At 40.0% G+C, this 27,547-nt stretch overlaps 1 protein-coding gene across 9 annotated transcripts in view; it reads left to right on the forward strand.

Moving 5' to 3' along the window:
• Positions 1 to 3,733: 3,733 nt before the first annotated feature.
• The window catches only part of CCDC149 (coiled-coil domain containing 149), a 49,260-nt gene continuing 25,446 nt past the window's right edge, over positions 3,734 to 27,547 (forward strand). For 6 of the 9 annotated variants that reach the window (XR_014945481.1, XR_014945482.1, XM_015862731.3 and 3 more), the window contains exons 1-4: positions 3,734 to 3,818; positions 11,509 to 11,670; positions 12,190 to 12,228; positions 23,342 to 23,449. Coding sequence is in view for 7 of the 9 variants with exons in the window: in XM_015862731.3 (XP_015718217.2) it covers positions 3,756 to 3,818; positions 11,509 to 11,670; positions 12,190 to 12,228; positions 23,342 to 23,449 (372 nt within the window). In the remaining 2 variants the exon portion in view is untranslated. The remainder of the gene's footprint in view (positions 3,819 to 11,508; positions 11,671 to 12,189; positions 12,229 to 23,341; positions 23,450 to 27,547) is intronic. The other 3 variants (XM_032444154.2, XM_085545630.1, XM_085545631.1) reach the window with 1 other exon arrangement.

A 27,547-nucleotide genomic window follows, 5' to 3' on the forward strand; every position in this document is an offset into this window, starting at 1 on the left:
TACAGTATTTTTTCCCTTTCCATGGCCTGACCTCACCCTTCCTAGAGCTACCTTGTGTGGTTCACAGTCCGGTCCTGTCATCCAGCCTCTTCTTCCAAATTCCCTTCTTTCTGGAGGAGGCAGCCACTGAACTCTGAATTCCAGAATCCAGTTGCTCCAGATAACAATCGGATAGAGCAAAAAAGATAAAAAGAAACAAAAAAAGAAAGAAAATCAAGACTGTCTCCAATTTTAATGTTACCCCTCAGCACCTAAAATACAACAGAACACAATCCAGTGAAGGACCAAAACTGTTGAGGAGGAACAAAGAAACACCATCACTTTAAAGATCCTTTATTGTTTGCCTAAGATGTGTCCTTCACGGACTTGACTGGGCACAAAAGGATTCAACATAAATGAATAACTGCTTCTGATCTGCAGATCATATTGTCCTGCTGACAGATCATGCATGTGAAGTAGAAGAGCTGATACAGGATAGTGAAACCAGCAATGAACCTGAGAAAATTGAGAAGGTGCAGCTGGAATATAAATGGACAAGCAGCAGCCTCCGACAAGGCAAAAATCAAAGGAAATAAAAAAATTGGGGAACACATGAATGCACTCCTAAACATGGGATGCTCTCTCCAAAATGCACACGTGAGGCTTTGAGTGTGTATTTATCCAGCAACAAGAACAAGAATGCAAACCAGAATAACACTGCTGTAAATTACCAAAGGTACTAAAATATCTGTTTTGTCTATGATGGGTTAGAGCCTCATTCAGAGGTATTTAAACCCTGATTAAAAAGGAACCCTGAAACATCTGTGCAGAGTCAGATTGAATCATCCTTCAGGGGACAAGTGCTACATATTTTCATTACATTTCAATTATGTAGCTTGTCCAGATCTTAAGGATTTACACCGTTCCTTTCATCATATATTTCTTTAGAGTTGGACATGGATGTAGCGATCATGTTAGTGCGGTAGATAAATGATGGTGAAAATAAACAGCTAAATTTGAAGCGATACATGCATTGGCTTATCCATCGTTAAAAAACAGGGTTGTTTTCTCTCTCTCTGTGTCTTATAAAAAGTTCTGAAAGCTGTGTTTTAAAATCACTGATTAAATCACCCGCAAGTGAAAACTGTTGGTGAAATCTCCTAGAGATTTTTACCTGAGAAATTGCATAGAAGAGCCAGAGCAGGTTGGATCCAACTCTGAATGTGTAATTTGTCCAAGTGCAAACACACACAAAAATAAAGTATAATAATAATAAACAAAAAATCATTTTTATAAAGTCTGGAGCCTTCTCAATGAAATGAAGAAAATATTTAAAGAAATGGAAGGCAGGTAACATGGTGAAAAGGCAGATGAGCTCAAGGTACCAATAAGTTCGATCATACAGAAAGCATTGCAGAGAAAAGAGATGAAGCACTAGGAGAAGATAAATGTATGTAGTGAACATATAGAGAAGGAAAGCAAAGGAGGTAATGTGGAGACAAGGCAACAGAATGTTTCAGCACTCCTGAAATCTGCAATCCTGCTTCCTGGTTCTGTTTGAGACTTTCGCTTTCCTTGGGCAAGACAATCGCTTTTCTCTTCAGCTTCTTATTTCTAAATTGGGGTTGATGGTATTTCTTTTCCATCATTTTCTTGGCTTGTTTGTGTGATTTGAGGTAGGAAATCCAGAGTCCTCAGGACTCTGCTCAGAGTCCAGCAGAGTTACTCAGTCCTGGCCAGGTCCATTCTGTAGGAGTGCTGCAGGAACTACTGATAAGTAAAACAACAAGAATTGGAAAAGGTGAAGAAGCTGCCAAAAGACTTCAGTATCAGGCACTAAACGTGATTATTTAAAAATACACATTTGAGTTCTTTTAATTCCTTTCTTATCCTGCTAAACCCATTCAAAGCCTACTTCAGCTTAGTTTTTATTTGTTCCCCCAAATCTTGCTTTATTAATTCACAAGAAATTGGTTATTCTCATCCAAGAGCTGGGGCTTTCTGAACAACACAAGCTCTCATCAGATGTTTGATAAAATCATAAGAGCTAGAAATGCTGAGAATTCCTTTCGTTTTATAACCTCCCTTTCATGAATATTTACTTCTCATTTGAATAATTATCATCAATAAAAATGAAAACTGTGGTCTGTTAAGAATGCAAGCAGCTTTAGGATTAAAATGAGTGACATCCCTCAAAAAATGAGGGTTATTAGAGAGTTATCTATCTTACAAGCAGAGCCCTTTCTGCAAGAGCATTCTGAGCGTGGAGTACTGCAAGGCCAAGAAAACGGAGGAGACGCATTCCATAAATGAGAATTAAAACCAGGAAAAAGATTGTTGAATTCAACTGTGCTGGTAATGGTAAAGCTTGAGCTATTGCAATAATATGAAAATTATGGGGTTTCTAATATCGTTAACAATTCTAATCAGTGGGTTTAAATTATAGCTATTTTTCATGTAATTTTCATTATTTGCTATTTGCCCGTGTGAATGTCGTGCTTTCTTTTTCAGCAATGGTTTGCTGAGAAGCCTGAGAGGATGTGCAGGCTTGCAATGTATTGCACACATGACAACATGTGCAATAACAGAACACAGGAAAATATGAACAGGGAGGGAAGATGAATGTACCTTCTAGAGCACTGAAGTTACAGAATGCCTAGAGATGACAAGAATCTAATTTAGAAGAAAATGGTCTATAATTTGGAAAGAAGGTCTATATTTTGCACCTAAAATGTATGAACTCTGCATATACCCTATCAAACTACAGTTCCACACTAAAGCCAGATGCTCTTTTGGTCTTATATATACATATGTATATATGTCTATGCAGGTAACTGTAGATATATATTAGACTTGTTAATCTTTATACAAAGAGAGTTCCTTTGAGTTTATATGTGGCCTGTGTTTCTTCCCATGCAGGCTGCTAATTACTCACCTGGAATAGAAAAAACAGGTCCAAAAGAAAGCCATGAATATAATCAAAAGGCTGGAACACCTCCACTATGAGGAAGCACTAAGAAATTTGGGGTTATTTAGTTTAGAGAAAGCTCTGGGGAGACCTTCCAGTGTTTAAAGTCTTCCACTGTTTAAACAGGACCTACAGGAAAGATGAAGAAGAAAGCGTAGGGATATAGAAAGGGGTAATGTTATCCATGTTGAGACTGAGGGGTCACCTGCTTAAAGGGATATGAAGCTGTAAAAGAAGGATCTCTTGACTTTTAGAGAATGGAATGACACTGCTACTAGACACCAAAACACAAACAGTATCCTAACAATGGATATATTGCAGTAAGGAGTGGGATGTGTTATTGTTTCATTTTGAATTGCTTGTTGTGTTATTTATCTGGTTTGATCTGAGGTTCTTGATCCACTGAATTCCTCTCCCCCACAGTGCACCCAGATTTCCCAATTTAGGCATCTTTGAGGCGGTTTGTGCCTTGGGTGGATTTGTTCTGTGAGGATGCACTGAGCTGTGTTGGCACTTCAGCTGAGGGTACGGCAGAGCCCCTGAGGTACCCAGAGGAGCGGAGAGCTCCGTGCCCCCATGGCACTCAGGTTTCCGTGCCTTGGTGGATGCCCAGCAGTGCTCGGGCAGCTCCTTTGGCTCGGGGTTGGCTGTGCAGCGCCCAGCCTGAGCCCGACCCCGAGCCCGCACGGCACCTGCAGAGCGCGGAGGCGGCCCAGGCCCCGCTCCGCGGCCCGGCCAGGCCCCGCCTCTCCCCGCGGGCTGCTCGGCGGAAGGCCGCGCCGGGGCGGGCGGAGCTGCTCGCCGCCTTATGCCCGCCGGAGCCATGAGCTCCCACCGCAGCGAGAGCGACTGGCAGGGGCTGGTGAGCGAGGTGAGGCGGCGGGAGGGCACGGGGCGGCCCTGCCTCCCCATCGCGGCCTGGCCCGCGGGTCCGGCCCTGCCGGGTGAGGGGCCGCGGTGCGGTGGAGCTGCGGGCCGCTGCCGGGGAGCGACAGGGATGTGTGAGCCGTGATGTGTGTGTGAGCCGTGATGTGTGAGCCGTGATGTGTGAGCCGTGATGTGTGAGCCGTGATGTGTGAGCCGTGATGTGTGAGCCGTGATGTGTGAGCCGTGATGTGTGAGCCGTGCGGGGCCGAGCGGGGCGGGGGTGCAGCCGCTGCTGCACGGTGTGAGCCCGCTCAGAGCTGCCTCCTCCGTCCCGTGCCGGGGCCAGCCCTGCTGCTCAGCTCGCCTGCGTTAATTCCCGTTCGCTTGCTGGAAGGCGGGGTGTGTCGGCACCGGTGCTGCTGTTTGTTTGCAATCCAGGCGGATCTGAGGCCTCAGGCCTTGTGTTGACAGAAGTTGGGAGGTCCGGCACCTGCGGCACGGCCCTGCCGCCTGCGTGGCACTGCGGGTCACTTCAGCGTTTAATGTGCTCGGACCGTAAATAACAGGGTGTTGTCATCCACTGTGCCGTTTCTGTAGGTAGAGGGTGGATTTTCAAAGTAAAGATTAGCAGATGTTATCTGCTATTTCCACTTTAAAAGTACCTCAGTATCTACAAGTACACACCTTCATCTGAGATACGTTACCAAACTCAAACCAACATGACACCTGGATCATTTAATGAAGTATCATCAATGTTAAGCCAATTCAGTAGGCAATACCATGCTGTTCTGAGTAGTTTGGCGTTCATCAAATTGCTATGGAACATCAAAGTACCATTTTATGTTTACAGCTATCAAGCAAAACTTTGGCCTTTGCAAAATGCTTGTGTCTAAATGAGAACCTGACTGTTGTGAAGTACCATCCACAGAAGTGAACTCATCTTTCCGGAGAGCTTTGCCTCCGTTATGCTTTTAAACATGGCCTAAGGCCCTGACCTGTCAGAGCTACAGGTGTGTTTGGTAGCAAACTTTAATGGCTGTGCTAAGCTACATTCTTGCAAATGCTGTAGCATGCACATAATAATTGTTTCTTTTTCTGTTTTTGTTTTTCAGAAACAGTTAAAGACATAGTGGCTTACATTCCATTTGCATCTTCACTTTTATCTGTTCTCACAGCAGACTTGCAGTCTTTGTTTCTACATGAAGCCTGTAGAATGCAGTGACGGGATATAGGCTTTTCTCTTCTGCCTTCCTACTTCTTTGACTATTGTGATTAACTGTGCAATCTACCCACCAACATACTAGGAAGCCTGCGAGAAAATGGCTCCAGCTTCTTAAGTAAATTGTAATATGTTTTTCTGATCTGTTCTGTTTCTCAATGTTCAATTTCAGGATAAGGTATAGAGCTTAGTTTCCAGAGCTCTTAGTTTCAGTTAGGTAATTTAAGTGTTCCCTACACATTACACAAACGTTCTGAAGCACTGTCAAAGCATAAGGTTTAATGCTGGCAAGAAGAGACTTGTTAGCTCTAAACAAACACACTCAAACAGCTGATGGACAGTTAAAACATGGAGTCGGGTTTAAAATCCTGACCTAAAAGACCAGTAGCCAGTGGGTTCAAATCAATGTGACATACTTGTTCATTTCCATGCACTTTGTCCTCCAGATTTGAAAGCTATAAGGCACTTCTGTTGAAATACTCATCAAAGCAGCTGTAAGATTTTTAAGTCTGGTGTTTCAGGTGTCAGGAAAAGTGGTAGTGTGCAGTTTTGATCCTAGCAGATAGGTATATAGACTCAGTACTTGCACGCACAGCTGTATATCTCTGTAGTTTGGCTTTTCATTCTTCATTGGAAAAAGAAATGCTGGCTTATTTCAGTGTTTCCTTTTTCTGTGTTCACTATTTTTGTCTTTTTTTTTTTTTTTTTTTTCCCCTCTCCTTCCACTCTAGCACCTTTTGTGCTCTTTTTCATCTCTTTTGCTGCTTTTATAATGCTCATCACCAGCTTCTTGCATGTGTTTGGCCTCCATGCTTACAAGTGGTTTCCTCTTGTGCTACAGCCTTTCAGGTATAGTGTGCACCTGGTCCAACAATCTTTGTGCTCATGTACCTTGAATAGTCATGAACTCTGAATAGGTTGACACAGGCATACTGGGACAAAGCCAACTTTGCAAATACTGAAGGAACAGAAGGAGTCATTCTTTCCATCTTGCAAACTAAATACAAAAGAGCAACTTACAGGACTGAGAATCTATGTATTTTTTACCCACTCCCCAGCAGAGTTCAAGTATTCTTCATGGGTAAATATATATAAAGGTGAAGCATTCTTATATTGCAAGATAATTTTTGCCTGAAGTCTGGATTTTTGTCTGACATTTGTGTTATTGCATATCCCACATTTAGGTTATTTAAAAGACAGTGTAAAGTTGTAGAGCTAATATCAAGTTAACAGTTGTTTGTTTGACACAAATGTCACAGCAAGAACTTTCTTGCTGGCTGCACTGAGATGTGGTGGTGGCCTAAATACTCCAGAACCATGTGTAGAAGAGAGGAAGCATAACTAAATGGTATTAATAGGAGTGAGAGCCGTGATGTATGGATGCACTTTGAGGACAGGTGAGGTAGTTTTGAGAGCTTGTAGAAGCTTCCGACTCTGAATGTTCTGCCATAGAGAAGAGTGATTTCAGTTTTTTCCTGACTTTCATGTAATCTGCCTTGGAATCCATGTGATCTAGAGATGATGACAGAAATAGTGATTGGGAAATAAGTATTAGCATGATAATGGGGTGGTGAGATGAGTTGAACAGTATGAGAAGATCATTTGTGATTGGGAAAAACCACATTTGCGTAGTGTGCAAGACCACCTCGGTCCTTTCTGTAGAGAGCTGACTTCTGTCAGTTCACTCAGTTTCTACTGAAGTCAGTGACTGTTCTTCCATTGACTTTCCTGAGTCGGCACCAGCTCTGATGTCATGTTGGTTGGACAACCTGCACTTTTGGTGGTGTTTTCCACTGAAAGCCAGGTTTCCTAGGATACTCATAGGTTAGAGTGACTCTCCTCCCTTCTTCCTAATGGCTTCCCTCTTGCATTTGCCAGTTTTTAGAATTAAATCCAATGTCAAAATGGTGCTCTTTCCTTGTCTCCTCCCACATATTGTAGGATCTACTTTATGCTACTATTTACAGCTACTCCTGCATGGCTGTGCTTCCTAAAATTAGTTGGAAGAAATTTAGTCTCCATTTAATTTGTCATTTTCAAGAGACAATTTCTTGATTATTAACTGTGTATGATCTTTGGCAGTGCACAGGGAAGTGATATGAATGTGCTCTTGAGCTTCCTTGACAGCTTAAAACTTGGAGGAGTAGTTTTGGGGAATGATTTATCTAAGCTACAGCTCCTGAGCAGAAGTTCTAGTTGAAATAGCTGCATGTTCCTGATGTGAATTCTGAATAGGAGTGAGAAACTTAACCTGCTTGTAATTGGTAGAATGTACTTTTATTTGTTGCACAATGAACTAAAGGGAAGAGGAAGGAAAATTAGTGAGATTTTCATAACTACGGTGTATCTTTAATTTTCTGACCTCTGAAACAGGGTGCGAAACTAACCTATCTGAGGTGATCGTGCAGGGTTTGGAACCACTCATCTTAGAGGTTTTCAGAATAAGGGCAAATACAAGCAACTGCAAACAAGGACAAAGTGGGGGTAATGGATGCTCTGAGGTCCCTGGGTGATTGAGTTGGCATCAATTAATGACTTCCTCCTTTCGGAAAGGGAGGTATCTAGAGGAGGAGGTGCTGGTCAGGAGTTGGTATTGTGTCTTACAACTAAGGTGACTGCATTGTTTTGGGTTTTATTGGAGATGGGAGTCAAATGGCCAGTAACTGTGTGTTGCTTTGAGAGCTTGGCTCTTCCAGATGACTTCAGGTTAAACTCTTCCAAATGAAGAGAAGCAGCATTGGTGAAACCTGGCCAGCAAACACCCCAGACAGCGATGTTGCACTGCATTTTGGAACTCTTCAACTTGTTGCTTGGGCAACAAAATTGCTTTCAAGAGCACTGTGAAGTGAAATGTGGTAAAACTAAAGGCAGTTAATTAATAGTTGGATCTCTTGTCCAAAGGGTGTTGAATAGAGTTTACAATTTCTTTGAGGGTATAGTGAATGATGGATTTCCAGGCCCATGTTCATTGTGGTGCCCCATGCATGTGGAGTGTTAAGCAAACGTGAAGTATGAGCCACATTGATTTCAGAGCAGAGCCTGGAAAAAGTATCTTTGCTTTTAGCCTCGGGTATTTTCCTTCTTGGCACCGATTGCCATGAAATAGCCATGTGCGCGCCAGCAATTTGTACAAATTTATTTTATGATAGGAGTTAGGTGTGTTTGTTTGTTTAAAAAAAGAAGGTTGAAAACCTTGACGTGTCCCGGCTTCATTTGATTATTAGACCATGTCTGTGGTGCTGTTAATGAGATCTGTCCAGATCTATCACTAAAAATAGCAGTGGACAAATAAGAAGTGTTTGATGTAGAGTCACCTTGGAGCAGCTCCACTCTCCTGTACTGTCAGTCTCTTTTTACTCAATTTCACTAAAGCAGTTATCTGGCTGTAAAGCAGTTCAGGCAGTAATGTAGGATGTCATATATATTCCTTTAATTATTATGATCTTCCTTGTAGCAATTATAATTTGCTTTATTACAGATAACAGCGAATTGGTAGATAAAAGTCACCAGACAGATATGAGAAGTTGTACATAGTAGCTTTTAGACTGGAAGCATAGTAGCTAGTTCTCGTTTAACTTTGTTTTTTAAATTCAAAGGTTCTTTTGAAATGTCAATTAAAAGGAAACAAAACTAACAAGAATATACCGTATTCTTACAATAGATAACAGAATGCACTTGTTTGTCTCACTGATAGGCTGTATGTGAGACATAGCCTTCTTTTATCAAGTGCAGTGGAAGAAATCCTTATACAAATACCAGAAGCATCAGTTGAATTCCTCTTCTCACACTATGCTGGAAATTTCTTCTTAATGCTTGTGTTGCTCCATAAGGACTTTTAAACTCCTGTGTTACTTCTGAGAGCATGTTAGCTTGGCTGCACTCCTTTGCTCATGTGTAGAAGACTGTTGATGGGACTCAGTATAGTTCTTTTCTGTTACACACTGGTTAAGTCAGCTTATAATCATTAGTACATTTTCTTCTCTCTTTCTTTCTTTCTTTGATATATATTCTGCAGCATATCTATATTGAATAACTTCCTTGAGGTCTTTCTTTGTATAATTTGTTTTTCTTTCAAAAATGGTAATTGGAATTGGAAACATAACTGCAGAATAATCAGATTCCACAAGAATGCCGTGGCTTTATTGTTTCTTGTACTATAAACCCATGGAAACAAATTACTATACACTATTGCTATTTTTATGCCATTTATTTAGGAAATTCAATATATTCAGAAGACAAAAACAGCTTTAAAAAGCCCACTAGATGCTGATTTTTGTGGTAAAATCCAGAGTGAGAGATGCAAGGCCGCTTTCTTCCTTATGGACCATCATCAGCACTCATTTTACCAACTTACAACTTATTCTATGCAAGGAGGAGAGGATTATTGCTTTTTGTGTAGGCCTTGAACTCTACTGTTCCTGCATCCTGCTTAGCGTTCATGCTACTGACATAACAGATAACGGAGAGTCTCCTTATTCTCACCAATGGTGCTGTAAAAGGTGAAGTCCCACTGGTGTGTCATGAAGGTGTGCGTTGTAGAGGCCCAAGTTTTATGGCAGAAGCAGGTTTTGTTTGTCACTACGTTTCCTGCCTGCTATGGATTCTGTGCTTTAGCTCACAGTTCAGATCAAGTTCTAACTTCCACAGCACCCCATGAACGACCATTCACAGGAGTGGGGCTGTTTCAGGGTTTGGGGTTCTTGCTTTCTTTTGTGTTTATAAGTGACTGGGTGAGTTCTTTGTAATTACTGTGTCAGATTTACTTATTTACAAAGAATTTAGTGAAGGCTTATTTTGGAATGGACTAAGGCATGAGATGAAACTGGAAAAAGAGAAAATAGATTGTCAAAGACAAGTATTTCACTGTAAGTGGAAGAATGATTTTATCAAGTTGAGGGCAGTTTACCACGTCACTGTAATCTCTTGCTGACAATATTAAAGTTTAGCTTCTGATGCCTTTCCGTGTTTTATCAGGGGACTTGACATTTGTGTAAGGTATCAGTAAGGACATAAGTACAGAGTTACAGTTGCCTTTGTAAAGTTGATGCGAAGGCATCATAATCCAGAAAATTTATGGCAGGATTTCAACTTCAGTAGTGCCAGAAATAAAATTAATCCAAGGTAGAAGTGTCCTTTTTGAGAGTTCAAATCCTTCTTGGAATTGCTTTTCTCATTCCCTTTCGACTTTTTTTGCAACTAAGCACTTACCGTTTCTGGAAAATGTTGTCTGCTGTACTGTACTAAACTCTCCTTTCCCTCTCTCATTTCCTTGAAATTGAGGTTAACTAAGTCAGTTCCAAGTAAGTACTACATATGGGTGATGATTTTTATCCCAAAGAGCTGCACTGACTTGAAGGTTGTGGAAGTGCTGATGCTCTTGCTTTGTGCAAGAGCCCATAATGACAAAGTATTCTTGTCAGCGTACGTAATGAAACTATAAATTGTTTTCATGAATGCTGTGATATTTGGTCTCTTGCAGAGCACAGTCAGAGTGTAGTTAGTGCCACATCTCATGTGAGTAACATCAGAATTAGAAATATTATGTAGAATGAGTAATGTCAGGAGATGGGTGAGAAGAATCTGCTGACTGACCACTGTGTTAAATGGAAAAAAGTTGCCTGAAGCTTCTGATAGTTAAAATTCAGCTGCTGTAGATGTTGGTCTCTCTTCCTCTCCATAGGGAAAGGCAGTGAAGTATAGATCAGATAAGTGTAGAATAAATGAGATGTAAGCTCTGCTTCTCTTTTTCTGTGAGCCCTACACATACAAGGTGGTGAAAGGAGAGAAAGTCTCACTTGTGTCTTCCCTCTCCTTTCAAATGCTTGCAATATTCCTGCATTATTTCACATTCTTGTGTCTCAACAAGCATGTGTAGTATTGCAGGACACCGAGGCAATGAAATAATTTCTTTTGTCAGTGCCTATAGAGTGCACACTAAAATTGATTTAGGTTCTTTTTGGTAACCACTCATACTGCTCTTTGACCATAACAGGGCACTCTTTCAGTGCTTGAAAGAAGTATGAGTCCAGAGGACATTGCTGATAGTGGGGAGGAAAGGGAGGGCAGAAAGAATAAGGTAGGAAGTGCTGGTAGCCAGCAGAGCTGGCTCTTGTGGAATCAAGTAGAAAAGGACGTTTGCAAAGGCTTCTTCTTCCAGCAATCAAACAGGCTTTCAGGCCGTATCGTGAGTCTTCTCATACTATTATATATGAGAGAAAAGAGGGGAATCATGAATTGCTAAATTACATAACTCACAGTAATCAGGAGAACGTGTGGGCTTGCAAATGGATTTTCATGATTCTGAAATAACAAATTTCAGTGATTAACAACAAGCTAAGAAGATTTGTAAGAGAGTTTCATTCTGTGCAGTGAGTTGTCTTCCATCTTCTCCATGAAAAACTGGAGACTGTTGAACCTAGTACTGGCTGGGGTAGGAGTGGCTTGTAATAATCATGTTGTTTTTTCTCCTCTGCAGTACCTGGTGTGCAAGAGGAAGCTGGAAAGTAAGAAGGAGGCATTGCTGATCCTCTCCAAAGAGTTGGACACTTGTCAACAGGAAAGAGACCAGTATAAGCTCATGGCCAACCAGTTACGAGAACGACACCAGTCTCTGAAAAAGAAGTACCGGGAGCTGATTGTAGGTTGTTCTCATTGTATACCTCATGAATAGGGGACAAGAAACAACTTGAATATCAAAAGCATTCTATAATCAGTGCTGTAGAAAACATTTAGGTACTTGTTTATAGTAGCCCTGCAGTTGTACAGTCCTGATCATATTATTACTCATTTGTTCCGCACCGATGAGGTAGTGGCTGTTATATAAGACACAGAAAGACAGTTTGTGCTTGGAGAAAATTAGTTTCAGTCATAATTCCATTTAAAAACTGACTGCAGTATTATTATTCCACAGCAACTTAATGTACCGTTATGAAAAACAATGCAAAATAAATTTGTAATGACCTGCTGTTTTAGAAAGACAAAAAAAATCTTAAGCCTTAGGAAAAAAATGTAAGGTGGAATGAATATTACTGGTGTTAATCAAGATGCAGGATTTTTGAAACAATTTTAAAAACGTTTTACTTAAAATTGTTTTTAACAAGGGATCCTCAAAGCTTAAGAAGTAAGTTGTCAATAACATGTATCTGTTCATTTGTAGGATGGAGATCCATCCCTTCCTCCTGAAAAGAGGAAACAGGTAGGATTTACTTTTCATCTGACGTTACTTTGCTTCAAAAGTTTTCTGCAGAAGTGTGGAAATGCTGGCTATGGAACCTGGTAAAAAGCAAACATTTCTGCAAACTTGAAAGGTCTGTTTTTAAATTGAGACATCTTTTAGAATTAGAATTACCCAGGTTGGAAAAGACCTCGAAGATCATCGAGTCCAACCACAGCCTAACCATAGTACCCTAACTCTAACAACCCTCTGCTAAATCATATCCCTGAGCACCACATCCAAACGGCTCTTAAACACATCCAGGGATGGCGATTCAACCACCTCCCAGGGGAGCCTATTCCAGTACTTGACTACCCTTTCTGTAAAGAAGTGTTTCCTAACATCCAACCTGAACTTACCTTGGCACAACTTGAGTCCGTTTCCTCTTGTCCTGTCACTTGTCACCAGTGAGAAGAGACTTGCCCCACTCTCACTGTAAACACCTTTCAGATACTGGAAGAGGGCGATAAGGTCTCCCCTCAGCCTTCTTTTCCCCAGACTAAACAGCCCCAGCTTCCTCAGCCTCTCCTCATAGGGTTGATTCTCTAAGCCTTTCATGAGCCTCGTTACCTTTCTCTGGACCTGCTCCAGTACCTCCATGTCTTTCCTGTGCTGAGGTACCCAAAACTGAACACAGTACTTGAGGGGAGGCCTCAACAATGCCGAGTATAGGGGCAGGATGACCTCCCTAGTCCTGCTCACCACATTCCTGCTTTGTTCTAAACATTTAATCCTGAAGTATCTGAACTATCATTAATTAGAATATATGGTTATTGCTTTTATGTTCACCTAAGACTGAATTTGGGCAGTGTACACAGATGTGAGATCATTCTTGTTTATCCTTCTTGCACTGAGCTCTAAAATGGGTTCATGACTGAACTTTTCATACTTCAGAAGCAGATTGGGAATGTGTTGTCTGCATCCCATAATTGTTAATTTATTGTTGTGGGTACTGTTTTCCATTAGGTACTCTCCCAAGTCATTTGAGTTCTATGGGTTATAAGTGGGAAGAACAACAGTAATTGGATTTTATGGTTCCCTTGGAAATCTTAATGCCTACTCTTATTTTTTTTTCTTTTTCCCCAGACATCTATACAGTGTCCCTATTGCAGGATGTTGTTTCTCACACCCTGATATTATCTTAACTATTAGGAAAAAAACAAAACCAAAAACGCCTATAGGAAAATATGTGAGAAGAGAGGACAGAGTATCTGGAAGGACAAAAGTTGTTCCTGTAATTGCTAGTCTTGAAAGTCTCAGACTTGGACTGTTTGAACCATGGATATCAGTGGCAGAATTTTTATTGATCATCCTTTCCCTTAGAGTTTGAATGTATTTCTTGCTCATTTATTAAAATCTTAGGGTCATAGAGTTTTGGTTGTTTTAAACTAAACTTTTGGAGGCAATGTAATTACTCCTTTATGCACTTAAACAAATAACTGCTGAGAAGTCAGCGTCTCAGTGCAGAATCATTTAACGTGCTTGTTATTCTGTGTAATTTGTTTAAATTCTATTAACACAGTTCTAAATGAAAGCTTATGACCAGATGTGGGTTTGAGCATTGTCACTACTCAAATTAGGACTGAAGAATATACAATGATATGGAAAAAAATAAAATCAGCAATGTAGTATATGGGTCATTACAGAGATGAATAGGAAGGGAGACTTGGCGGCATCCCATTGATGCTGTTCTCATTCCTCTTACTTTTTTCAAAACAAATAAAGCTGACACTTGTTTCTAAATACTGGTAGAATTTATTCTAAATTCAGATGCTTGACTATGTTAAGTTTTGGCAGATTTCATCATGGTGCTTGGAAAGTCATTTAATCTAGCTAGGAGTCTTTTTCTATGAAGAAATAATGATTCATGCTAGATAAGGGAGAAAGAAAGAAGATCTTATTCTCAGATACGGTCATTTTAGAGGTTTTCCCCATGGACAATATGTATTATAGCCTGTATATTATTAGGCTGTTAGCGCTCTTCTTGAGTTTTTTCTTAGGAAGTGTGTCTATAGTGTACAAGGTGTATGATCTGGAGCAGTTAGGGCAACCTTTCTCAGGAGGAGAATAGTTTTACTTTGAGAAATGCACCGAAACATAATAAAATTGTTTTGTTTTTTTTCCCCACTATTACTCCAGTGTGCCTCGGTGGCGCAGTGGTAGGAATGCTGCTTGCAACACTGGAGGCCTGGGTTCGAATCCCCCCTGTGGCTCAAGTGGTACAAGTGCCGCTCTGCTACACAGGAGGCTCGAATCCCGGGGGTTGGACTTGATGATCTCTAAGGTCCCTTCCAACCCACACGAGACTGTGATACTGCAAATGCATTTATTTGAGTACCTTTTCTTATTCAAGAAAGAGTTATGTTCTCCTTTGGAGAACTCTTGGACTTTTCCAGTTCCTTTTTTTTGCCCTGAAAATCTAGCTACGTGCTGGTAGAAGTTTGTTACGGCAGTCACTTTATGAAAGATCCTGATCCTGTAATGCATTTTGTGTGACACAACTGTACATGCTGTTCTTGTAGTCAGGACTGAGATGAAAACATCATATGCTGAACAGTTTGCTGTCTGTTACGTTTCTGCATTGCAAATGAGAAATCATTGTTGAAACTTAAGTCTACTACCCTAAATGTAATAGATGGGTTAGATTTGCTACTTTCTTCTCCTTCATTTCTTCATTTTTCACCTTTATTATGCTTTGTGACTTCATAAAACATCTTTTCTTCAATTGCATTATTTTCTCATTTGTCACAACATGGAGTTCTCTTGAATGGAGAGCTCATGTAACTGGGCAATTTCAATCAGCAAGTGGGTAAGGACTGGTTTCATTTAAAGGGTATCATAACATGCAGCACTCTGCAGTATTTTTCCTTTTGAGGCCATGTGTGTGGTGGTACACATCTCTGACATAATTTAAGGATTGCTCGACATATGTACCATTCTGCCAAGCAGCAAAAGTGGGAACAAGAAATTGTGTTGCTGTAATCTCTTCTCTTACAGTAGGTGTTTTACCATTAGTAGTGCTGTCACAGCCTATGAGCTAGAAATGTGTTCTTGGCCCCTCTTTATACCAAACATTCAGTATTAATTGCTGCAGCTGAAGGTAATGAAGCTTTATGATGTCATATGATGTATGGTGTAATTTCTGGATAAGTAATGGTGTGATTAAATGCTTCTGGAAGGCAGGAATAATGAAGAGTTGATTTTTGATGTTAGAATTCACCAGAGATGGTGAACAATAGACATTTCTTATTTTGAAAGGCATGTTAAAATATTAGTCTGCCTGCAGAGCCTCTGTTGTGCATCCTATATAAGTTGAACATCTCCCATTCTGCAGTGATATGCATTTATATGCATGTATATGCATTTGCTTGTGATACAGAACATTTTGATGACATTGACATTTTATGACACATACTAGGAATCTGTTGGGCAGCGTTGCAGTGCTGGAAAACTTAAAGAAAAAAAGATCAGTGGGATTTCTAGCTTGATTTATAATGATTATTATTGTCTTCTACATCGTTTAAGTTTTCGCTATAACTCTGTCTGAGAGAAGTTTTGTTGTTGTGTGTCAAGAGTAAAGCAGCAGAGTATGTGTTCCCTGGTGAGAGCTTATGTTTGTATCTCCAATACGTGAATTAAATTGGATAATAGTCCAAATTAAATTGGACTAAACATCTCAGAATCAGAATGGTGGAGGTGGGAAGTCACCCCTTGATCATCTGGTTCAACCCCCCGCTCAAGCACGGTCAGCTGGAACAGGTTGCCCAGGGCCCTATCCAGCTGGGTTTTGAACATCTTCAAGGTCTGAGATTCTACAGACCCTCTGGGTGACCCGTTCTTGTGTCTCACAGGTTTTGTGTTCAGGAAAGAATTCACATTTTAATTTATGTTCATTAGTCCTGGCTCCTTTTTCTTCATTTCCTCTGTCATGTATTTATAGACATTGATGGGATCCTGCCTGAGCTTCCTCCAGGCTGAATTGTTCCAGGTCTCTCAGCTTTTCCTCATGTGAGCATAAAAGATGGTCCAACTCCTTAATCATCCTAGTGCATCTTCCTTACATGTTTGTTGAGTACTCATTCTCTCTCCCCTATAGGTTCTCTTTTAGTCACGTGGGTCAGTGTTTTCCAGGCAGCTGCTGAGCCTTGAAGAGGGTCCTATGCTAACAACTCCCTCGCTATTACAAGTCTCATAACTTAATGGTGACATAGTTGTACTACAAAGCACAGCTTTCTAGTTAATCTCTTTGCCAGAACAGAAAGCTCATAAAAATCTGTGTGCCTTTTGCCTGAATGTTGTGGTACTTGACCCTGTTATAGGGTCCATCCATAGATGTCCCAAGGTGATTCATTCAAGCCAGAACTCTCACTGCTTCAGCCATGATTGACATCACTGAAGCACATTAACCACTCACTGAGACTTTGTTTAGACAGCTTGACTTCTGTTAATGTATAAATTCATGAGCGTGGCATTTGGAGCCAAGCAGAACATCAGAAGGGCTGGAGGTTCCAGATAGAAATATGTTGTGACATGCTGCAAATGGACCCATTTCGATCCTTTTCACTTCTGCTTCCAGCTGAATGTACTCAACTGTCAATGCAGTTTCAAAACAAACTTCTGGGATTGCCTTATGACTGTTTTTGACACAGTTGGAAAAAAGAAAGATGACTGTGACTATTTGTTCATTAATGAATTCAGGAAGTTTTGCTAGCCTTGTGCTAAGGCACAAAAGCTGCATTCGGAGTCCTGTGAGATAAAATCTTCAGATAAAGCACTGTACGGGGTAAGCAATCATTTTGTATTTATCTCACACGAGTGCTGTGAAGATTAATGTGATTTTCTCCTTTGTTCAGAGGTTTTGAAGATGAAAAACATTATGCATGTGCCAGATTGAGACCTGTGTGCTTTGCTGTGGTTCATAGGTGCATGTTTGACTGCCACAGTGTGAGGCAGCAGGTGCAGAACAGTGAGATCACTTGCTTTTGTGACACTTGAGAGAACAATATTCCCATGGATTCCAGAATGTGAGAGCATTGTCAGGGAAGAGATTTTGTTTTCTGCATGCTGAAATTTGGTGTTCTGTTGATTGGGGCAGGTGACAGTATACAGAATCAAGAATTTCCTGGACATGCTGCGAATTATGTCTTTCGAAATGACACTGTTGTTTCTTCCACCTGTAGACTTTGCAGTGAGCATGAGGCTGGGAGAGACAAAACGCTGATTCTAACAGATGTGGCTGTTGCTCTTTAAAATTTAGAGTGCTGTTCAGACCTGATGTTCATCACGTGCTCTGCTCTTCTGATTGCTGTGTCTTACCTTGATGGAACAGAGATACTTGTCACACCCCTGCACCTGAAAACTCTTGATAAATATTCTGTTAATTAGTCAAGGCACTCAATGTGTTTAAGAGACTTTGATTCTCCCTTTGTCTGCATTATAACAAAGTTTAAATTGTCCCTAGAGTCTCGAAGCAGCCATTTTTGTGAAACCAATGAAACAATCTTCCCTAGTATGGCAGTCCTTGTTTTATTAAACAACTCAATAAGAACAGTTTTAGAAGCAGGAGTGCTGAGTATCTTGTAAGTATATGAATGTTAGCAAGCTCTTGTTTAGCAAAGCCCTTTCAAGTTTTGACTGGAGTGCTTTTGTGGTGGGACTCCTTCCTGGTTCTCAGAAGTGCATGTACAGAAGAAGAGAGGTGTTCTTTCTCTTTTTTTTTTGACTGCTTGGCAAGGCTTTGACTTTTGCTGTTATTTTTCCTGGGGAAATATGACCCATTTTGTGTATTTAATGTGCCCAGGACCTATAAATTTAGAAGTCTTCTGTACATAGTCTTTCAACTTAAAAAGAAAGATGATTTTTGCTTCTTTATTGTAAGGAAACTGTAGGTGAACAGTAGTAGTTGGTAAGCAAAACAGGTTTTTCTGTATTAATTCAGCCACTGCAATCATATAAAAGCACTGCAGGAGAAACTGCAATTAAATTTGCTATCAGTCACACCAATCAAGTGTGCTTAATGTTTCATCACACTTTTTTCCCCCCATCTGTCCTATAACTCAATGTTCTTTCTTTGAAGGTGTGGCTGAAAAATACGAAAGCCTGTAAGCTGTGGTATAGGAGTAAGACCTGTTTGTATTTTAGAATATATTTTAACTCTAAGGGTATTTTGGAAGTTCTCTCCCCCTGACCAAATTACTTTTTCAGACAGCATCTAAAGGCAGAAAGTCTTTTATTTTTTTTTAAATGTCAGATAAGATTTATGTGCAGGAGGATTGAGAGGTATATTAAAGCCTGTGTTACTATCCATCATTTTTTAAAGTGGTGTGAAGAAAAATAACACTGTGTATGTGCAGCTAGATTTGCAAAATTGTTGAAGAATCCAAATTCAAGGGTAGTGTGTAATGCCAGAGGTGACCGTTTTTGGAGTTCCATGTTATTTATAGTTTTTCTTTGGGGTCATGACTTGAAATTCTGTGGGTCAGTAATGAGCAAAGATATCTTGCTGTCTGGCAGCTATTTACTGATTTGCATTAGTAAATTCATATTTATAGGTATTTTTGTCAGTAGATTCAAATGTTCGCCCATGGCTGAAAGTAAGGCTCTCTTCAACCTTCTATCCTCAAAATAGTCTTGGGAATTTTAGCAGAAGTCTACGTGGAAAAGCTTCATGATCCCACTGAATCTTTTTCTCTTTTGTCTGCTCTGATTTGTATTGCTTTTTTTCTTTTTTTTTTCCTAGCTAAAAAAAGTGGGAATGTGCGGAAGAACTTCTTTACAGTGAGGGTGACGGAGCACTGGAACAGGCAGCCCAGGGAGGTGGTGGAGTCTCCTTCTCTGGAGATATTCAAGATGCGCCTGTACACCTACCTGTGCGACGTGGTGTAGGGAGCCTGCTTTGGCAGGGAGGTTGCACTCGATGATCTCTAGAGGTCCCTTCCAACCCCTACAATTCTGTGATTCTGTGATTCCCAGTGGGCACTCTCACATCACACTTTCTCTCAACTGCAAGTGGCACCTTTGTCATTTGTTGCACTTGCTTTTGGTTAGCAGAAAAAAAAAAAAAAAAAGCAATTTTTGGCATAGATTCTTTTGTCCAGTACAATAATGTGGGGTTGGACAGTGCTGAAATATACAGGCAAGCTTCCTGTAGCAGATGTGTAGAAGAATGCTGTGGAGGCTCAAGGGTACCCCAAACTGAAACCAGGGGCAGGCCAGGCTCTGGAGAGATTTTCTGGCATACTTGAAGGAAATACTCTTTGTTAATTAGTGAAACAAATGGCTGCATTGAGAGAGAGCAGGAGACACACCGTTTCCGCTGTTTTGGGTTGTTGCAGAGGCAAGAAAAGATAAGGCTGCAGAAGGATATAGACCTCTGTGTCTTTCCCTTTCCCTGGGTGAGAGAAGTGAAAAAAGGGGGAATGATCCCCTTTTATTCTGCCCCTGCTGGAGTTCTGCATCAAAGTTTGGGGGCATCCAGCGCAAGAAGGAAGTGGAGCTTTTGGAGAGGGTCTAGAAGGGGGCCATGAAGGGCTGGAGCACCTTTCCTATGAAGATAGGCTGAAGGAACTGGGCTTGTTCAGTCTGGAAAAGAGAAAGCTGCAGGGTGACCTCTCTGCAGCCTTCCAGTATTTAAAAGGAGTTTGTAAAAAAATGAGGGAAATCAACTTTCTACATGGGAAGTTAGTAATAGCGCTAGGGGGAATGGTTTTAAACCAAAGGAAGGGAGGTTTAGATTAAGAGTCAGGGGGAAGTTTTTTTACTGAGAGCGTGGTGAGGTGCTGGAACAGGCTGCCCAGAGAGGCTGTGGATGCCCCATCCGTTGAGGGGTTTAAGGCCAGGTTGGATGGGGCTCAGGCCATCTGATCTAGGACTTGATCTAGTGGCTGGCAACCCTACCTGTGGCAGGGGGATTGGAATTTGATGATCCTTGGGTCCACCCAAGCCATCCCACAATTCTCTTCCTTTAACCACAGCTTAAAAATCGAATATCTACATCATTTGGAGATACAGCTTTGAATAGCGTGAGTGAAAGAAGTGAAATCTCTGACAGTCACAGGATTCTTCTTAGGTTTTCACTTAGAATCAAACTGTTGAAGAAACTGACAAAAGGGAAGCTGAATTTGACTAATTTTCTGAGAGTTCAGTTATGCAGGTAAATGAAACAAACTTTAGCTTCCTTGCTGAAGTAACTTGTTTTGAATTTCTAAGTGGATTCTGTATTTGTTCTATGAATATTGAGAAGATGTTGCCAGTTGGAAAAATGAATCCCCTTTTTCCTTCCTCAGATTACTATTTCTCCCTTTTCTTCATAAAATACATTCTTAGAGGTCCTCCATTGTTAATTTTATCATCTTTCAACCATATGGTGTGTTCTCTTCTATGTGCCAAAGTACTGGTACCAAGTCCAGGTGTTGTTCAAAGTATCTTCTTGGCTGGCTCTCTTGAAGCCCAGCAGAGCACCTGAAAATCAAATAATTCTCCTTCTATCCACATTTAACGGAGAGCTTTAATGAGGTCTTGCCAAAACCTTTAAAACTGGGAACAATCTAAATTACATGTTGTATGGTACCTCTAAGCCAGGGAAATGAGTAATTGCTAGAGACTGCTCCTGTGACATCGCTCAGTTGTTTTAGTCTAACACCAGTATAATAGAAGCTTTGCATTAAGGAACAAGTCTATACTTAGCTCATTGTAATGCTCTTAGTAAGCTTAAATGAAGCTGTTTTATTTTGGTGTCTAAAATTCTTTGTTTAAAGTTTCCTCCAAAATACCTGTCTCAAGTAGAAAGGTTTTTGTCACGTTAAGTCATTTATATGACTGAAAAATAAAATTCAGCAGAGAATCGCACTGCCAGAGAAATGGTCTTAAAGGAAATAAATCTGAGCAGGAGGATTTAGTATAGGCATGGTAATGCATTTCCTGCACTTGCTGGAAGCTGGGTCCTGTCTAGTGACTGCTGGAACCCTGATGTTGTAGCTGTAAGGACAGATTAGCAAGACTGAGGTCTTGCCTGGTGTTGAAATATGCTGTTACAGTGTTAGGAGTTGTTCAGACTCATAAAAAGGGTCTTTATAAATAGAATTTTTTTTTCAAAGGGGTTTGTGCAAATAGTGTTCCTTTCAACTGGTTCAGTTTAGTCGTTGGACTGAGTTGACTGAAAATCAGCTTTCTTCAAAAAAAATTGCATCTGAGCATAAGCTGTGGGTACTTCACATTAAATACAATTTCCTGTAATCACGGTGGGGCTTGTTTTTATCATTTCTTCTAAAGAGCCAGTAAGAAGTACCTATCAGAACTGTTGGCTCAATGCGTTCTGAAGCTCCTTGGCTCATTCAGTACATAAATGACTTTTACTTATTTTCTAACACACACACACACACACACACACACACACACACACACACACACACGCACACAAATAATTCTGATTGTTGTCTTGAAAATAAAATGACAAGCAGGTAATATTGGCCCTGCAAATGGGTATTTACAGTTTTTACCATTCCGCTCATTTCTCACGCAATTTTATTTGCAGTCTTTATGTTTATCGGTAGTTTTAAAAACACTTTAATCTTAATGTTACATACAATTAATTTTCCAGAGTACTTTCTTCTGAACCATTGGACTGAGAGCAACAGGATGGCAGAAACTGTAGCAGTGAATCAGGCTTGAATCATTGAATCTAGGAGGAGATATCACTATCTTGAGTTATTTTTCCTGTTTAAAAGTTAGAAGCTATTGCTATTTTAGACTGGCTGGAGTTTGGGGCCAACTTCCTTTTACCAGTGTATGAAAGTCTAATCCTGTAAATGATCAGATGTGTGTGTAGCTGTATTTGTGTTAATAGTTGTCTTAAATATAAAACAGTAGGTGTGGAAATAGCATTTAGCAAACAGAGAGATTGCAGGGATGGCAACTGTGTTGATTCAGTAGTGTACAATATTTAAAGGTAAAGCCTGACAGACCTCCTATGAGACTACCCAGTAGTTAAACAGACAAGGTAAGGACCAAAACATAGAGAGATATCAAAACAGAGAAATGAGGGAATAAAAAGAACAACAAGTAGAGACGCCAATACTGAACTTAAATATTCAGAGAACAAGAAACAGTCATTTGATGCATTGGCCTCAAATCCAGAGACTCAGCATAGAGCTAATTTAGAAATGTTGCCTCAGAAAAGCTGAAAATTCTCATTCTGTTTCTTTTTATATCCTTCAGATTTATGACAATAGGTGACATACATAGCTGGCATAGGCGATGTCTTTAAAGACTGCATATTAGCTGCTATGACCATAATGCTCTTAGAAGAGTTGTCACTTCTATAGACTTTCCCCGTGTGAAGTCAATATTTGTGCATTTCTGATGTTATTTTTAGAAAAAAAATACAGTAAATTTGGTGGTAGCATTTGCTCCGTTTCAATATCTTAGGTAGGAAAGAAGGATATTGCTTGTTTTTTGGTTAGAGATCAAGTGGATGGAATTGTGAAATTATAGACCAGATTGTTCATTTCAGTGACTTTGTAAGATAACATGCATGATGACTTCTGACTTATTTGGGAAGCTTTCCCCCTCCAGATGAATTCATTTCTAGCTTTCGTTTCTGCTCTTCATGAAGTCTCTGTGCTAACACCACAAATCAGGCCATGTCTGAAGTTTTGTGCCACTGGATATCTGCTTTAAAGACTACTAAAGAACATAATTAGATCATAATTATTTCTCAGCTATGCCATTTGTTTAATTGCATGTAAGTTTAAAACTATAATTTTGGCAACTTTATATAATACTGTCAAAGTACTCAATGCTTTTCTCTTGGCAACAGCCAAGATGCCAGAACTAGTGTAAATATTTTCATTTAATTTTGTTTGGGTTTTGTGTGCTGTTCTGGAAGAGCATATGCCTGCGTGCTATATGTGTTTTCTGCTATTAAAGATGAAGGAACCCTGGTGACTCTCCAATGAAGCATGAAGTCTGAATACCAATAACTATAACAGTAAAGATTGTTGACAGATAAGGGCTAAACCTACTGTTTCTTTGCAATCACCACTTGCACTTCTCACCCTAGGCACTAACTCTTGACTGATATTTGCTTCTTTTCTAGGCAAATCTTACTCAACTACTGAGTGAGGCTCAAGATCAAAATAAACATCTTGGAGAAGAGATTAGGGAGCTTCAACAGAGACTCGGAGAAGTGCAAGGGGACAATAAGGTATTATAAACTTAATTTATCAGTAAATGGACTGGAATATGTAAACAGGGCTGGAGTTTTGCATTTGCTTCTTAGGAAAACAAAGAAATAAATCAAAACAATGGGTTACAGAAGCTCTATAACATTTGGATTACAATAAATGCTCAATACAGTCAAACAAAAAAAGCCTGTATAGGAGACCAGTAAATGAAGCTCATTAGATACTTTGATTTTCTCCTTTTGCTCACTTGTCCTTAATTATAAACATTGCACCCAGCCGCGCTTTAATAATATCAGGGTTATTTTTTAATATATTTTATTATTGATATTTCCTCTTATATGCATAAACATTTCATCTTCAGCATGTGATATTTTTCACTGCACTGAAAATGGAAGATGTTAGTAGATGATAAAACCAGGAAGGCATATTTTTCCCTACATAAATATGGAGCAGGTCATCAAAAAAATGTATATTTAGCTTTGTACTAAGCTCTCATCCTGTTACATAACCAATTTATTTTATTGCTAATTTTAGCAAGTTATGTGGAACATTGCTCAAAATCTGCCATTTGGTATTAATCAAACTCCTGTTGTCTCTGTTAATTGAAATATTTAAACTCAAGCCAAATGTGTGTAACATTCACAGCTGGAGCAAATGCAGAAGTACCTTCAGAGATCAAACTAGTGAAAGGTTGAATCTGAGACCAGTTTAGTCAGTTCGCAAAGTAATAAGTGAAACATGGAATGATAACTTTACTTCTTCAACTACCTCTTTAAAGTTACAGGATTTAAAGATGTGAGTAAAAACTGTTTTCTTTCAGTTGGTCAGGTCAGTTTTGTTCTTTCCATTTAATTTTATTTCAAACTTAAGTATAATGTGATAAAGCAGTTTTATGCATTGTTTGTCATGAAGATCTTCAGAAATGTGAATGGAGTTGGTGAAATGGCCATATGAGACCTGAATTTGTCACATGCATAGCAATCAGTGTAACTTGCTCAAGTCTTCAAAGGCTTACCCAGGTAATTTCTGTTTGTCTGTTGTTTGAACTATACTGCAGTGTTAAAGGCAGTACCAATTTCTCCAGAATCAATACAGCCTTTGCCAAGCCAGTCCTGAATTGGTAACAAGTGTTTGTTAATCCAGACAGAACACAAAGGTAGTACAATTAAAGCATACTTGAATATCAAGGTTATTTACTTATTCCAACTCCTTCTGAAGACATGATCTTGGTGTTATCGAATCTACTTCTTTGTGCTTGAATTGGCTTTGCTCAAACCTGCCTTTACAAATTAATTTGATACGAGCTGGTTGTCTTTCTGATACCTGTATTCTCAGAGTGAATTTAAATTCACTACCCTCCTAAGGAATGGAATACAAAAAGAGTCATTCTACCCGCTGTGCCCCTGTTCAAAATGTGCAAAACAGCACATCACTAAATAAAGAGGGGTGGGGAATGGTGGTCAGGAATTACATCAGACAGGGATTAATTTAGGCTGGTATTTTCTTTTTAGGGACATATTCTTTACTTTCCTAGAAAATGAGAAATAGAGCTTATTTTGAAGGCAGGTTACGTGTTTTGAAGTGTCTGAAAAAACATTGCCATCTCTCTGAGAGGTTTAATGCTTCCCTCCTGTGTCAGATTTTTCTCCCTTCTAACTTTGGTGATAAAATTCTGTACTTGTTCCTGAAGCCATTCTGTTTTGCTCATCAGTTCTCCTGTACTGCCAGTTGGGTTACTTCAGGCACTGAAGTCCAGATAATACATGGTATATAAAAAAAAACAAAGAACTATAATAATTTGCTTGTTCTTACATTCTTTCCCTGCATTCTTCTCTCTGCTTTTTCCAAAGTGAGGGAGGGCATCCTGCCCAGCTGGTCTACGTCAACCTTACTTCTGGCAAGAGATGAACGAACAGCTGCTTTTGCAGCAAGTGAAGCTGCTTATAGATGAACAATTCTGCCTATGTCTGAGCAGGGGTGACTCATGCAGGCTTTGTCACTGAATGGCAAGAGCTTTGTAGGGCTAAAAAAGAAAGAAAAATCTTTAAATATCGCACATTAGCTCTATTGATAAAGAAATGTTTTGATGGCTTGACTTGCTTTCAACTGCTTTCATGTTTGCTGCTAGTAGGGTACAGTTGCTGGGGTTAGCAAGAAGACCTTACAGTGATTGCATTTTACCTTTTTTTTTTCAAATCGCGTTAAGTATGTTAATGGCAATGACAAAGTACTTGAATTTGACTTAAGTAGACTAATTTTTTTTCCATTTAGTTTTAAGCAGAATCGAATAGGCAGAAATGAAACTTCTTTAGGCAGTCCCTGGAAGGGTTTGTTGCTGCAGTTTTTGACATACAGCAGCAGTCAGACTGCAGCACTCCAGCAGCAGATATCTAAGACTATTTATTTTTATGATTGATCGCAATCTCTTATCAGCCCTGACACATGAAAACTATTCTATGTTTATGATACAGTTCTTTGTAAGTCCTTTTCCTTTCTAACATTCTGGCAGCAATACTTTGAGAACAATTACTGAAACTTGGAGGGAGGGTAGTTAGGAGATCTCCTTCTTTCTCATGAGTGAAAGAAAATGGAAGGTACGAGAGAGACTGGAGGCTTCTGGAAGACTAGATGACTCAGTTGTCTTCACTTGCATTCCTACCCACGCAAAGAAATGATGTTGTAGGCTGTCAAGGGCAGTGCTAAGTGAAAGGAAGCTGCATGGGAAACAATAGCTGTGGTATTACTGACAGTTTGTTATTGTAAGGCAGCAACAGTGCAGAATGTTAAATGTGGTGCATGTTTTGGCTGAAATGGGACTTTATGTTGCAATTTTGCATAGTCCTCATCTACTTCTTAAGATTTTATAGACAACATGGGGAAGATAATATCTTTCAATGACTGGAGCTAAATGTGATGGTTTCTGCCTTCCTTGAAGAACTTACTGTCTGTGCTTATTTTCCCTTTTTCCTTTGCATGGTTTGTAGATAACCAGGGACATAAAACTTTGGTACAGACATTATCTTTTGTCTCTAGCTGGCACAGCAGCTCTTGCAGTGAAACCTCTCTGGAGCATTGTGTTAGTGCTATGGAGCTGCTACTTTATGAATAACTATTTTAGCTGACACTGATCAGGAGAAAAGTGTAATATATAAGGAGTAGAGCCTGGTGGCTTTGCAGCAGCAGAGTATTTGGATTAACAGTATGTTGGTTCATGACGAACAGGAGAGATCTCTGGTGAGGTGCTGTTAACTTAATTCCACTCTGCAGTGAATTCTGTTTGTAGGTTCCTGAGGGGCAGCATAAACCTGTTCTGTGTCTGCAAAATGAACCTGAGTGATTCTTTACTCGGTGATTTCTGAATGATGGAAATAAAAATACAGCAGCCAGAGGACAACTGTATAAACATTATGATAAAACACTAAAATATGAAATAAATCCTTAACCTTCTGGCACAACACTTAGTGTCTGTTTGGGTCACGGAGTTTTAAGTGGGAATTTTACAGCAGGTGGTGCTGCTTTGTGAGGCTTTTGCAGTGCAGAATTAAAGGACCTGGCCTGTTGTGCCCTGCCAGCTCTCTGATTGGCCAGCAGCCTGGGAGAAGCACTCTGTTGTTTTATGGGTTGGTGTTTTACTTTGTTTTATCTGTGTTTGTAGTACTTTTACTGACGGAATATGGGGTTCTGAAGCATTTGTGCTTTTTTTCCCCTTTATCTCAGACTTCTTTGGAAATAGTTTTTGTTTTACTGGCAGACTGTTTGACCTTGCAAGTACTAATCGCTCACGGATATAATTGCATCTGATGATCCCCCCTCCTGTGCAGGAGGAGAGCTGCTCTTAGCACACAGTTGCAGCCCTGATATGTTCTCAGCCTGGTGCTGCTGTGCTGCAGGCACTGAGGCCTCAGTAAACTGCAATCCCCTCCCTTTTTCCAGCTGTTCTGAACAAGGTTGAGTCTTTAAATGTTACTGCATTTGTTTCTTACTACCTTTCTTGCTGATTACCTCAGATAAAGATTATAGAAATGTAATTAATCTAACTGCATTAAATCACATTATCATGCCTTTAGCTTATCGACCTTTTAGCTTTTAAAAAAATCATCCCATGGCTTTGAGATCAT

This window comes from Coturnix japonica, chromosome 4 (assembly GCF_054131305.1).
Source record: "Coturnix japonica strain WE chromosome 4, WE-NBRP24, whole genome shotgun sequence".
Classification (NCBI taxonomy): domain Eukaryota; kingdom Metazoa; phylum Chordata; class Aves; order Galliformes; family Phasianidae; genus Coturnix; species Coturnix japonica.